General features: G+C 41.0%; 2 protein-coding genes across 2 annotated transcripts; one reads left to right on the top strand and one right to left on the bottom strand.

The window, feature by feature from the left end:
• The first annotated feature begins 108 nt into the window (after positions 1-108).
• Positions 109-11,122, top strand: LOC139444261 (ubiquitin thioesterase OTUB1-like). The gene is made up of 8 exons (XM_071225184.1): positions 109-169; positions 974-1,026; positions 5,083-5,181; positions 6,727-6,845; positions 7,270-7,354; positions 8,645-8,748; positions 9,710-9,800; positions 10,277-11,122. Exons 1-8 carry the CDS (start codon positions 121-123, stop codon positions 10,472-10,474), a joined length of 798 nt encoding a protein of 265 aa, XP_071081285.1. The 5' UTR covers positions 109-120; the 3' UTR covers positions 10,475-11,122.
• LOC139443598 (uro-adherence factor A-like) lies at positions 11,011-13,704 on the bottom strand. The gene is made up of 2 exons (XM_071224560.1): positions 13,670-13,704; positions 11,011-13,033 (listed from the first exon to the last, which is right to left on the bottom strand). The coding sequence occupies exons 1-2, from the start codon at positions 13,702-13,704 to the stop codon at positions 11,011-11,013; spliced, it is 2,058 nt and encodes a 685-aa protein (XP_071080661.1).
• Positions 13,705-14,050: the final 346 nt, after the last annotated feature.

Here is a 14,050-nt window from a genome sequence, read left to right on the forward strand (position 1 = left end):
ACCGCCATTTTCATCTTTCACGTTCAGCTGACCCTTCAGACACTGTTGTCAACCTATTACTGTATGACGTCACAAAGCGCCTGGGAAATCCCCTACGGAAGCGGAAGCTGTATTTCACGCATGTCTAACATCGATGCCATGGCGGAGGGAAGTTTCAAGTACGATCCAGGTAGATTTGTTTTTCTTGATATTGTCTGAATTCGACTAGACTGATTTAAGAAAGTGAATGGATAGGGACTTTAAAGACGTGGTATTTGTTTTCCGTGATGTGATGTCACATTCGTTGCTTGGTATTGTTTGAAACCTCAGTGTTTGGTTTCATCGTTCGTGATTACATTTTTGGGGCGATCATAACCTCAGTAGCTAAGCAGCGTCTTTTGACAAGAAAACACAATATAAGCAAATTATATCGAATGAATCATGAAGTATGGTTTATCGAGAGATGCTAATTACCCTCCGCCTGCTGAACACACTTCACTGATCTCGTTTATGGGATTACATCCAACACTCTTTAGGCATTGGATCTCCTGTTCCAATCAAACTGTACCAACGCTTTAAGTTGCACGTGCTCTTATCTGTGGTGCGTAAACAATCTATTTCATAGACAGGATGGCCAAACACCTGGCACAGTAACGATTTATAGTTGGCAGAGTCCAGTATGTCGCAATGGATGAACATATTTATGCTTACACTACTCATATTCACGAGTATTATTAATGTTTGGTGTAACATTTATTAAAGAATATAAGTGTTGATACTTTTTGATTAGTGTGCGATTATGATCGACACTTGTATCGAGATGTAAAAAATCATGATCCACCAATGCATCAGTGTTTAAACCCACTACTGCTCATATTACTGTGATATCGATTGCTATGAGTAGATTATTGTCCTTGACCATGTTGACTATACTTGTCACTCTTTCATTGACATGAATCATCGGGTTTTATGTTGGCATCTCAAATATTTACAGATAAAAATTATGATGAAGAAACACTGGCACAGCAAAGAAATATTGAAAAGGAGGTAAGACATTTTATCGCTTAGTTGTAGCAGTTTCACTCTCCTTCTTTTCTCATGTTTCTTTTCCGAACATATACCAAATTAATCATAATCTGATCTATATCTCTAATTTGGTATCATGATGTTGGTTGTATTTTTAGGGCGGGTAGGTGAACTGAACAATATATGTGTTCTCTCAGAAATAATGAAAATTATACCATGTATACAGCACTCCGATCACCATCAGTCATCATTTATGGTTATTTTAGATGACTGATATCTGTATACACAGGTTAATATGTCCGACTGATTACAATTAACGTCAGTGTTTAACTAATTGACAAAACATTACTAGACATAGTGATTTACAATTTCAATTACATCCTGTTACGCTAGGCCTATTATTGTATAATCTGAAATAATTGTCTTATAAAATATTCAGGAACTGGCAATCAGCTGTACATTTTCTCCCATGATCTACCAGTGATGCAGTCATAGAATATCCTCTAGAATAACTTAGACAATGTTTCATGCAATGATCAAACAGAGAATATTATGTCTGAAACTTTATATTTTGTGATATGTTATTAATCCTGCTTTTACAAAATACATTAAAAAATAATCTTTAGAGTTGCACTTTGGAATGTTACTGGTTATTTATTATGTATGGAACAGTGTGACCATTTAACAGTGATCTTGACATGAAGACGTCCTGCTGTCTTACCGTTTAATAGAACATAAATAATAGCAAACATGATTTTTCTGAATCAAAGTGTGGCATTTATGGTACATATATCTATTCTCTGACAACTAAAGTTTGTTTCAAGGCATCAGTAGCGGTAACCATGGTAATCAAGGAACAGTGAGTTGGTACAAGCTGCCAATCAGTTCTCACACGACTTCTGTGAAATTAATGTAAATAACACTGAATGGAATCAAACAAGATATACATTGAACACTTTTTATAACCAAGCTGTGTAATAACAGGACTAACTTACGTACTTCAGTACAGATTTTTTTACTCTTTTTTTTGTTACATACTTGCGGTTGTCACTCTTGTTACATGTTGATTCCCAAATTGAAACAATATGTTAACCCAGAAATCTGTATGTAAAAGAGTTTAGTGTGAAACCAACAAACAACCAACAAACAACCAACAAGTGGTATTCAATCGATAAGGGTGTGCGGTATTACCGGTACACCGGTATATTGTGGTGCAAATCTTCAGCAACTCGTATTGTGATACGTTTGTAAATGTAGCAATATATTAGGGGAAATATAGATAAGTATATTTAAGCTACCATGTGACCGTATCATCCCCCTTGATCGTTGCTGGTATACAAAATGGCAGATGATTTGACATTGTCTCAAATAACTAATCAATAAGGGACACCTACTGATGGTATCTGACATTAATACAGGGTATAACTCTGATTAACTCATGAAAATGTAAATCGGCAATATATTGCAATACGTATTGCATTACAGGTTAAAGTATGGTAATATATTGCAATACGTATCGCAATACTGGTTAAGGTATAGCAATACATTGAAATACAAAATCCAGGTCAATACACATCCCTAACAATCAACAATTGTATTACAAATTAACTAGGTTTACAAATCAATACAAATGACTGCACAGCAATTACAATGGCAGTACACACTAGAATGGTAGTACAATATTCAGTGACAGTATACATGTGAGAGCAGCTCAAGTTATTAGAATGAGCGCAGAAAAAAATATCTTTGTGTTCAAAGGGCCGCACAACAAGGTTCATCATACCAAATTCTTGACAAGAAATATTAAATTCCTGAAATTCAAGTCATGATTAGATCTTATAGTACAGTACACTACACCATTTCATTATTTTACAGGACCATCATATTTCCCTTAAAATTAGTAATTGGGGGTCCTCTGGACCCTAGTTTTGTAGGGCAAGGTAAAACCCTGATGTATATTATACACAAAAGATTATGCTGTTTTCAGTTGTTTTGTTTTCGCCACCAATTTCACACATGGTAGCATCAATGTGCTGCTTAAAACAGCCTTCAAGTTATTGTCAGCCAGTACAATTATTGCTATTTTGAGTTCAATTGTTTACATGTTTACCATATAAAGTCTGTGATTGTGCAGTGAGGTGGTGCAATAAAACAAATGAAATTTTTAAATTATTTTTTTTTATTCACTGATTATGTTTTTCATTGTAACCTGTCAAGCTACAAAATGAGCTAAATGCTGTGTCTTTATCAGAACAAATGATCCATTGGCGATAATTCAGTCAAAATCAATGTCATATTAATATTATTTTTTCAAATACTTGAATAAATTTTATAAAGTGCTATTTTGTCCTATTGTTTATGTTTTTATGTTTTTTGTGTGTGCACAAGTTCTGTGCAACTGATTATGGTTCTAGATATGGCCTTTTAATATTGGTCTGTTATTTGTATTGTGTATGTACAGATTACAGACCGTTAGTCACTGGTCAGTACACAGATGAGTGTACATATTGTGTATGTACAGATCACATACAGTCACTGGTCAGTACACAGATGAGTGTATGTATTGTGTATGTACAGATCACAGACAGTCACTGGTCAGTACACAGATTAGTGTATGTATTGTGTATGTACAGATCACACACAGTCACTGGTCAGTACACAGATGAGTGTATGTATTGTGTATGTACAGATCACAGACAGTCACTGGTCAGTACACAGATGAGTGTATGTACTGTGTATGTACAGATCACATACAGTCACTGGTCAGTAAACAGCTGAGTGTACATATTGTGTATCTTCAGATCACAGACAGTCACTGGTCAGTACACAGATGAGTGTACATATTGTGTATGTACAGATCACAGACAGTCACTGGTCAGTAAACAGCTGAGTGTATGTATTGTGTATGTACAGATCACAGACAGTCAGTTGCTGGTCAGTAAACAGCTGAGTATATGTATTGTGTATGTTCAGATCACAGACAGTCACTGATCAGTAAACAGCTGAGTGTATGTATTGTGTATGTACAGGTCACAGACAGTCACTGGTCAGTAAACAGCTGAGTGTATGTATTGTGTATGTACAGGTCACAGACAGTCAGTTTCTGGTCAGTGAACAGCTGAGTGTATGTATTGTGTATGTACAGATGACAGACAGTCAGTTGCTGGTCAGTAAACAGCTGAGTGTATGTATTGTGTATGTACAGATGACAGACAGTCACTGGTCAGTAAACAGCTGAGTATATGTATTGTGTATGTACAGATGACAGACAGTCAGTTGCTGGTCAGTAAACAGCTGAGTGTATGTATTGTGTATGTACAGATCACAGACAGTCACTGGTCAGTACACAGATGAGTGTACATATTGTGTATGTACAGATGACAGACAGTCACTGGCCAGTAAACAGCTGAGTGTATGTATTGTGTATGTACAGATGACAGACAGTCACTGGTCAGTACACAGATGAGTGTATGTATTGTGTATGTACAGATCACAGACAGTCACTGGTCAGTAAACAGCTGAGTATATGTATTGTGTATGTACAGATCACATACAGTCACTGGTCAGTAAACAGCTGAGTGTATGTATTGTGTATGTACAGATCACAGACAGTCAGTTGCTGGTCAATAAACAGCTGAGTATATGTATTGTGTATGTGCAGATCACAGACAGTCAGTTGCTAGTCAGTGAACAGCTGAGTATATGTATTGTGTATGTACAGATCACAGACAGTCACTGGTCAGTAAACAGCTGAGTGTATGTATTGTGTATGTACAGATCATAGACAGTCAGTTGCTGGTCAGTAAACAGCTGAGTGTATGTATTGTGTATGTACAGATCATAGACAGTCAGTTGCTAGTCAGTAAACAGCTGAGTGTATGTATTGTGTATGTACAGATCACAGTCAGTCAGTTGCTGGTCAGTAAACAGCTGAGTGTATGTATTGTGTATGTACAGATCACAGACAGTCAGTTGCTAGTCAGTAAACAGCTGAGTGTATGTATTGTGTATGTACAGATCACAGTCAGTCAGTTGCTGGTCAGTAAACAGCTGAGTGTATGTATTGTGTATGTACAGATCACAGACAGTCAGTTGCTGGTCAGTGAACAGCTGAGTGTGGAGGAACTCATCGAGGAGTATGCCCAGGAAGATGAGGTTTACCGCAAGAAGTTGGATGTAAGTGGAGTTTAATGTTGATAATCAAGTGCAGGAAGTATTGGAAATCAACACAAATGTGATGAAAGTTTTGTCAGCTTTGTGGTAAAAATATATCTGAAAATAGCAACCTGACAGGGTCTGAGTTAGATATGTATAAACATTGAAAAATGCAACCTAATATGTATGTCTACCTGGACCAAGTGTGTGTGAATAAATTGAATTATGTGTCACCCCTGTTGCTCTGAGTGGTCCTTGGGTGTATATGTTGATATATTTCCTCACCCCTGGTGCTAGGAGTGGTCCTTGGGTGTACATGTTGATATATTTCCTCACCCCTGGTGCTAGGAGTGGTCCTTGGGTGTACATGTTGATATATTTCCTCACCCCTGGTGCTAGGAGTGGTCCTTGGGTGTACATGTTGATATATTTCCTCACCCCTGGTGCTAGGAGTGGTCCTTGGGTGTACATGTTGATATATTTCCTCACCCCTGTTGCTCCGAGTGGTCCTTGGGTGTACATGTTGATATATTTCCTCACCCCTGGTGCTAGGAGTGGTCCTTGGGTGTACATGTTGATATTTCCTCACCCCTGTTGCTCTGAGTGGTCCTTGGGTGTACATATTGATATATTTCCTCACCCCTGTTGCTTGAGTGGTCCTTGGGTGTAGATGTTGATATTTCCTCACCCCTGTTGCTTCGAGTGGTCCTTTGGTGTACATGTTGATATTTCCTCACCCCTGTTGCTCCGGGTGTACATGTTGATTATTTCCTCATCCCTGGTGCTACAAGTGGTCCTTGGGTGTATATGTTGATATTTCCTCACCCCTGTTGCTCCGAGTGGTCCTTGGGTGTACATGTTGATATATTTCCTCACCCCTGGTGCTCTGAGTGGTCCTTGGGTGTACATGTTGATAAATTTCTTCACCCCTGTTGCTACGAGTGGTCCTTGGGTGTACATGTTGATATATTTCCTCACCCCTGGTGCTCCGAGTGGTCCTTGGGTGTACATGTTGATAAATTTCCTCACCCCTGTTGCTACGAGTGGTCCTTGGGTGTACATATTTTACATTTATTACACTTAATTACATGCATGCTATTGCACAGGTCGCCCAGTTGTCTAAGGCACCACAATTCATTGTGCAGAGTTGTGTCCCTTGGACACGCCAGAAACCTGTGATTGTGGGTTCAAATCCCGGTTCAAATTCCAGGTTTATCAGCACCATACCCATGCTCGTAGTTTAACCATTGTTCACCAAAGTGGTAAACTTCAGAGATCTGCATCATTTCGGGCTTGCCTTCCACATTAAGCTGACACATTGTGATGTAATACTGTTACATGCAGCATTAACCAAACTCACTCACTATTTACACACACAAAAATTCATTCAGTGTTGAACAAAACATAGGAACATTTATGTATAAAAATAGACAATTTCAAGCCAGTGTTGTTTCATGTAGATTTAACTGTGCCAAATTGAAATTGTATGGAGAAGGTTGTTATATACATGATGTAAGGCAATGTTGTCGAGCAGACTGAGCTGACTATTGTGTGTGGTTGTTGCAGGACATGCGGTCAAGGTACAAACAGGTGAGGAAGACACGAGGGGATGGAAATTGCTTTTTCCGGGCATTTGGTTTTTCCTACCTGGAGAAGCTTCTCACAGATGATACAGACATGACAAGGTGGGTCCCTTAACATGTAGATGTTGCACAGACATGATGAAGAATTCACACCTTAGTTTGTTTACAGACCCGTGAAGATCCGGGGTAGAATAGGTCCTCACCAACCCGTGCTTGCTGTAAAAAGCGACTATGTTTGTTGTAAGAGGCGACTAACGGGATCGGGTGGTCAGACTCGCTGATTTGCTTGATGCATCCCAATTACATGGACCGATGCTCTTGATGTCAATCACTGGATTGTCTGGTCCAGACTCGATTATTCACAGACCGCTGTCTTATAGCTGGAATATTGCTGAGTGCGGCGTTAAACAACAAACAAAAAACACAAAAATATTAGTTGTTTTTTACGAATGTGTAAAAACTAAACTGCCTATTAACCTTTCAACTTTGCATATTTGCAATCATGAATACTGCTGTCAATTTACAGGTTCAAAGAGATAGCCAGCAAGAGTAAAGATGAGTTAGTCACTCTTGGCTTTCCACAGTTTACCATTGAAGATTTTCATGAAACAGTAAGTTTGTTTCACACTATAACTTGATGCCTTCAATATTTAGTATAACTCATAATTCTGACGTATTTGGTGGCATTGATGTAGCCTAGATACCATTTAATTTGTCATGATTGTCTTTATGATGTAAGTCTTATATCACGGTATGCATGGTATGAGGTGCCATATCAGCCATACCATAAATACCAGCCCGCCTCCGTGGTCTACTGGTAGAGCATCTGCCTGGAAAGCGGAACGTCCAGGGTTCGATCCCTGACTGCATCACACCAAAAGAATTTAAAAGATGGTACTTTTTGTTACCCGCCTGGCGCTTGACATTAAGGGGCTAAAACAAGAACCTGGTCGGCTTGGAGTCAGTATACTGTTTTTGAGACACACCACACCACACCACACCACACCACACCACACCACTACACACCACACCATTACACACCACACCATTACACACCACACTATTACACACCACACCATTACACACCACACTATTACACACCACACCATTACACACCACACCACACCACTACACACCACACCATTACACACCACACTATTACACACCACACCATTACACACCACACCATTACACACCACACCACACCACTACACACCACGCCACTACACACCACACCACTACACACCACACACTCACTCACCCACGCATGCACATCTCTATATAAGTGCAATAATCTTGAACGTGATGTGTTAAACCCCATTTTACCTCACCTCACCTCACCCATAATAATCCAGACATACCATGTACCCATCAGCCATACCAGATATAACAGACATACCATGCACACCAAACATATACCAGACATAGCAGACCCATGAAGATCCGGGTGAGAATAGGTCTTTAGTAAGCCATGCTTGTTGTGAGAAGCGACTATGCTTGTCATATGAGGCGATTAACTAATCGGATGGATCGCTTACTTGGTTATTTACAGACCACCGTCTTATGGCTGGAATATTGCTGAGTGCATTGTTAAACAACTAACTAACAAACCAAACGAAAGTATGATATCTGGTTACAAGACTTTAGTTAGGTGTTAGCCACTGTTAGGAGCCGGGCGGTCGGATAGCCTAGTGGTTAAAGCGTTCGTTCGTCACGCTGAAGACCTGGGTTCGATTTCCAATATGGGTACAATGTGTGACGCCCATTTCTGGTGTCCCCCACTGTTATATTGCTGGTATATTGCTAAAAGTGGAGTAAAACCATATTCACTCACTGTTAGGAGACACATAGCACAGTATTGTTGTGTATTGTAACTATGGTAATATACACTTATGTTTCAGTTTATGGACATCATAACACAGGTAGAGAGCAAATGTCCACTGTCTGACCTTGAGACCTCCTTCAATGACCAGGGTCTGTCTGACTACGTTGTTGTGTATTTAAGGTAATCCACTTTATCTTGGGTTGCAATCATCTCTTTATCAAATCTTAGGGGCCATGGGTGGCCGAGTCGTCAAGGGCGCCGCAATTTACTGTGGAGAGTTACATCCCTTCGGCTCGCCCAAAACCTTAGATTGTAGGTTTGAATCAAGGTTCATCACATCTTGGGTTGCAATCCTCTGTTCATCACATCTTGGGTTGCAATCCTCTGTTCATCACATCTTGGGTTGCAATCCTCTGTTCATCAAATCTTGGGTTACATTCATCCATTCATCACAGGAATCAAGGGAAATTTATGGACACAATTATATATTCAGGGGGAGAGGCAAAAATATATTCCCGAATGGAATTGTTCAGAACATTTCATGTCCACTGTTTCACATGTCAAGCATGTGATCGAGGTTGTTACTATGTGACTGTGTGTACACTGATTCACATGTCATGCTGTCATTCAGGTTTTTGCTATGTGACTGTCTGTGTGTACACTGATTCACATGTCAAGCTGTGATCCAGGTTGTTACTATGTGACTGTGTGTACACTGATTCACATTTCAAGCTGTGATGCAGGTTGCTGCTATGTGACTGTCTGTGTGTACACTGATTCACATGTCATGCTGTCATTCAGTTTTTTGCTATGTGACTGTCTGTGTGTACACTGATTCACATGTCAAGCTGTGATCCAGGTTGTTACTATGTGACTGTGTGTACACTGATTCACATGTCAAGCTGTGATGCAGGTTGTTGCTATGTGACTGTCTGGGTGTACACTGATTCACATGTCATGCTGTGATCCAGGTTGTTGATATGTGACTGTGTGTACACCGATTCACATGTCAAGCTGTGATGCAGGTTGTTGCTATGTGACTGTCTGTGTGTACACTGATTGACATGTCAAGCTGTGATCCAGGTGGTTGCTATGTAACTGTCTGTGTGTACACTGATTCACATGTCAAGCTGTCATTCAGGCTGCTGGTGTCAGGGCATCTACAGAAGGAAAGTGACTTCTTCATCAACTTCATTGAAGGTGGCCGAACTGTGAAAGAATTCTGTGGCCAGGTAGGATATATTTTCTTTGCTAAAATGATCAGGAAATAATGGTAAGATTTAGTGCTTTTTAACTACAGAATTATACACAAATGATACAAACCAAAAATAAATATCTTGATATACAGTTGTAAATCTTATTTAAGCCTAAGTTAATATTAGAATAAGTAGAAATATTTTTAATTAATAAGAAAATATTAAGATTTTTGGTTTCGATTTATAGTTTTATGTTAAGAAAGTTATAATAATTGATGTAGATGTTTATAGTGCCAAAACATTTTCATATGCGTGCCCCCATGGGGAGGAATGGTATGACTAGATCCCATTAAACTATACTTGTCATACAAGGCACCCAAATGGATTGGGCTGATCACTTTCAGGCCAGTATTCAGAAGAAATAGTTGCTCTCCCCTCCCTACCACCCAAAAGAATTAACTTCATTTAGCTATATTCATATGTCTAATACGTTTTGTTTCTTTATCTCACAGGAAGTGGAACCAATGGGAAAGGAAAGTGACCATATCCATATCATAGCCTTGACCTCTGCCCTTGGAGTTGGGGTCAGGGTCGAGTACATGGATCGGAATGAGGGACCAACTTGCAATCACCATGATTTCCCAGAAGGCAGCAGGCCCTCCATACACCTGCTATATCGACCAGGACATTACGATATCTTGTACCCCTAATGTTGAAATGCAAGGAGAGGATTGGACTTTGTGAGATTTATTGTGTCAGTTCGGAATGGACTGAAACCTAACTGAAAATCATCTGGTGTCACAGGATATATTTTCAAGACAACTTTAGCTGATGAAAACAAGATGTTTATGAAAAAGTATATGGGAAACATTTTGTTGTAGACATTAAATATAGCTCTATTATTTATCGACAAATGGCTGGAATAAATATGGCACCTGTTGTATAATTTGCTGAACTTGCTGTCTTCTTCACACAAGAGTCTGTGAACAATTCTTCCTTTGCTTGATCATATATGGATTGGAGGTGAATGGAAATGCTGTCAGGGATATTGGATAAGGTCAAGACATATAAGTATTATTCTATATTAAATTAGGTGGCTGTCTATCAAATAGGGTAACCCATATGTTCTTTGATTTTCTGGGTAAGAAAAATGTATTTGTTTACAAAAAATGCAGTCTGGGTAATCAGACAATTCCTGCTTAGGTGACAGATAAATGCGTCTTCAAGTTTAATGTTGAGTGTATATTTAAGGCCTTAATAAATCAGTTGTGAGATTTTTATCTCTGTCTGCTTCTCTGTTAAATAGGGACAGTGGCCTGCTACCTAGCACTGCATTTCTGTTAAGGAAGGACAGTGTCCGACTCTCTAGCACTGCTTCTCTGTTAAGGAAGGACAGTGTCCAACTCTCTAGCACTGCTTCTCTGTTAAGGAAGGACAGTGTCCGACTCTCTAGCACTGCTTCTCTGTTAAATAGGGACAGTGTCCGACTCTCTAGCACTGCTTCTCTGTTAAATAGGGACAGTGTCCGACTCTCTAGCACTGCTTCTCTGTTAAATAGGGACAGTGTCCGACTCTCTAGCACTGCACCTCTGTTAAATAGGGACAGTGTCCCACTCTCTAGCACTGCACCTCTGTTAAATAGGGACAGTGTCCCACTCTCTAGCACTGCTTCTCTGTTAAATAGGGACAGTGTCCGACTCTCTAGCACTGATTCTCTGTTAAATAGGGACAGTGTCCGACTCTCTAGCACTGCTTCTCTGTTAAGGAAGGACAGTGTCCGACTCTCTAGCACTGCTTCTCTGTTAAATAGGGACAGTGTCCGACTCTCTAGCACTGCTTCTCTGTTAAATAGGGACAGTGTCCGACTCTCTAGCACTGCTTCTCTGTTAAGGAAGGACAGTGTCCGACTCTCTAGCACTGCTTCTCTGTTAAATAGGGACAGTGTCCGACTCCCTGGCACTGCTTCTCTGTTAAGGAAGGACAGTGTCCGACTCTCTAGCACTGCTTCTCTGTTAATGAAGGACAGTGTCCGACTCTCTAGCACTGCTTCTCTGTTAAATAGGGACAGTGTCCGACTCTCTAGCACTGCTTCTCTGTTAACTAGGGACAGGGTCCGACTCTCTAGCACTGCTTCTCTGTTAAATAGGGACAGTGTCCGACTCTCTAGCACTGCTTCTCTGTTAAATAGGGACAGTGTCCGACTCTCTAGCACTGATTCTCTGCTAAATAGGGACAGTGTCCGACTCTCTAGCACTGCTTCTCTGTTAAGGAAGGACAGTGTCCGACTCTCTAGCACTGCTTCTCTGTTAAATAGGGACAGTGTCAGACTCCCTGGCACTGCTTCTCTGTTAAGGAAGGACAGTGTCCGACTCTCTAGCACTGCTTCTCTGTTAATGAAGGACAGTGTCCGACTCTCTAGCACTGCTTCTCTGTTAAATAGGGACAGTGTCCGACTCTCTAGCACTGCTTCTCTGTTAATGAAGGACAGTGTCCGACTCTCTAGCACTGCTTCTCTGTTAAATAGGGACAGTGTCCGACTCTCTAGCACTGCTTCTCTGTTAACTAGGGACAGGGTCCGACTCTCTAGCACTGCTTCTCTGTTAAATAGGGACAGTGTCCGACTCTCTAGCACTGCTTCTCTGTTAAATAGGGACAGTGTCCGACTCTCTAGCACTGATTCTCTGTTAAATAGGGACAGTGTCCGACTCTCTAGCACTGCTTCTCTGTTAAGGAAGGACAGTGTCCGACTCTCTAGCACTGCTTCTCTGTTAAATAGGGACAGTGTCCGACTCTCTAGCACTGCTTCTCTGTTAAGGAAGGACAGTGTCCGACTCTCTAGCACTGCTTCTCTGTTAAATAGGGACAGTGTCCGACTCCCTGGCACTGCTTCTCTGTTAAGGAAGGACAGTGTCCGACTCTCTAGCACTGCTTCTCTGTTAATGAAGGACAGTGTCCGACTCTCTAGCACTGCTTCTCTGTTAAATAGGGACAGTGTCCGACTCTCTAGCACTGCTTCTCTGTTAAATAGGGACAGTGTCCGACTCTCTAGCACTGCTTCTCTGTTAAATAGGGACAGTGTCCGACTCTCTAGCACTGCTTCTCTGTTAAATAGGGACAGTGTCCGACTCTCTAGCACTGATTCTCTATTAAATAGGGACAGTGTCCGACTCTCTAGCACTGCTTCTCTGTTAAGGAAGGACAGTGTCCGACTCTCTAGCACTGCTTTTCTGTTAATGAAGGACAGTGTCCGACTCTTTAGCACTGCACCTCTGTTCAAAGTGACAGTGTCCCTCTAACACCTCTCTGTTAAAAAAGGACAGCCTGTCTGTTTAAGAGGGGTGGAGCAGTGGGGTAGCCTAGTGGTTGAAGTGTTCACTCGTCATGCCGAAGGCCCGGGTTTGTTCCCCGCATGGGAGCAATGTGTGAAGTCTGTTTCTGGTGTCCCCCTTTGTGATATTGCTGGACTATTGCTAAACACCATACTCACCGACTCACTGTCAAAGGGGGATGGTGTCCTTCTGTCTGACACTTCCCTGTTAAAGGACAGTGTCCCACTGTCTGGCACTTCTCTGTTAAAGAAACACAGTGTCCCAATGTCTAGCACCAGTTTTCAGTTTAGGTAACAACATTATTATGTGTAGTTAAGGTAGTCATCTGCAGTTAGACAGACATACAAGGAAATCCTGTTTGTCCAGATGATTCACTGGGAATTGTACCATTCACAGCATTTCTCTGTACATATTACAGTGGGAATACTTGCCCAAAGTGGTGTTTGAACAGATGGATGTAAACTTACTAGGACTGCAAATTTACCAGAGCTTATCTCCCTTTAACAAGTGTAAGAATGGACCAAGACAACGATTTGACACCACCCATCTCTTTATGTAGTCTGTGAGGTCTATTACTTTAATTGAATCTCAAACAGGTTTGGAAGACTCATTCTAAAAATAATATGTGTGTGGTCTCTTGGACCTTCATACCGAGAGACTCCCCTGGCCTAGTGATTCCCAGTGCAGACCATGGGCTTGACGCTTATGTTTGCCAGGGTTATGGTGCTATGTTTCTCAGCACCATGCATATGCTCTTTGGTTTCCTGGAAGGCCTGCATCCTGTCCACTTTAGGCTTTTCTCCACTCAAATCCAAAAGAAAACACACCAAAATTCTGGACGCCGGCACCGAGATGTGCTGTTGATGCATCGTGGGTGGTGACTGGGGTCTGTGGCGGGTTCAAGCTGTCTGTCTGGCATAAGTTAAAGCTGGTAGATGGCGTCGAAGCAAGTGAGAA

Source organism: Haliotis cracherodii, unplaced genomic scaffold, assembly GCF_022045235.1.
Source record: "Haliotis cracherodii isolate W230 unplaced genomic scaffold, xgHalCrac1.p SCAF_5, whole genome shotgun sequence".
Taxonomy (NCBI): Eukaryota; Metazoa; Mollusca; class Gastropoda; order Lepetellida; family Haliotidae; genus Haliotis; species Haliotis cracherodii.

Bases quoted from the DNA above. Each gene is read 5' to 3' on its own strand.
- LOC139443598 (XM_071224560.1), bottom strand. From the start codon at position 13,704: ATGAGTCTTCCAAACCTGTTTGAGATTCAATTAAA. The intron at 13,034-13,669 runs GTAATAGACCTC...CACTTTGAACAG, and splicing joins CTGTTTGAGATTCAATTAAA to AGGTGCAGTGCTAAAGAGTC.
- LOC139444261 (XM_071225184.1), top strand. From the start codon at position 121: ATGTCTAACATCGATGCCATGGCGGAGGGAAGTTTCAAGTACGATCCA. The intron at 170-973 runs GTAGATTTGTTT...AAATATTTACAG, and splicing joins AAGTTTCAAGTACGATCCAG to ATAAAAATTATGATGAAGAA. The intron at 6,846-7,269 runs GTGGGTCCCTTA...GTCAATTTACAG, and splicing joins GATGATACAGACATGACAAG to GTTCAAAGAGATAGCCAGCA.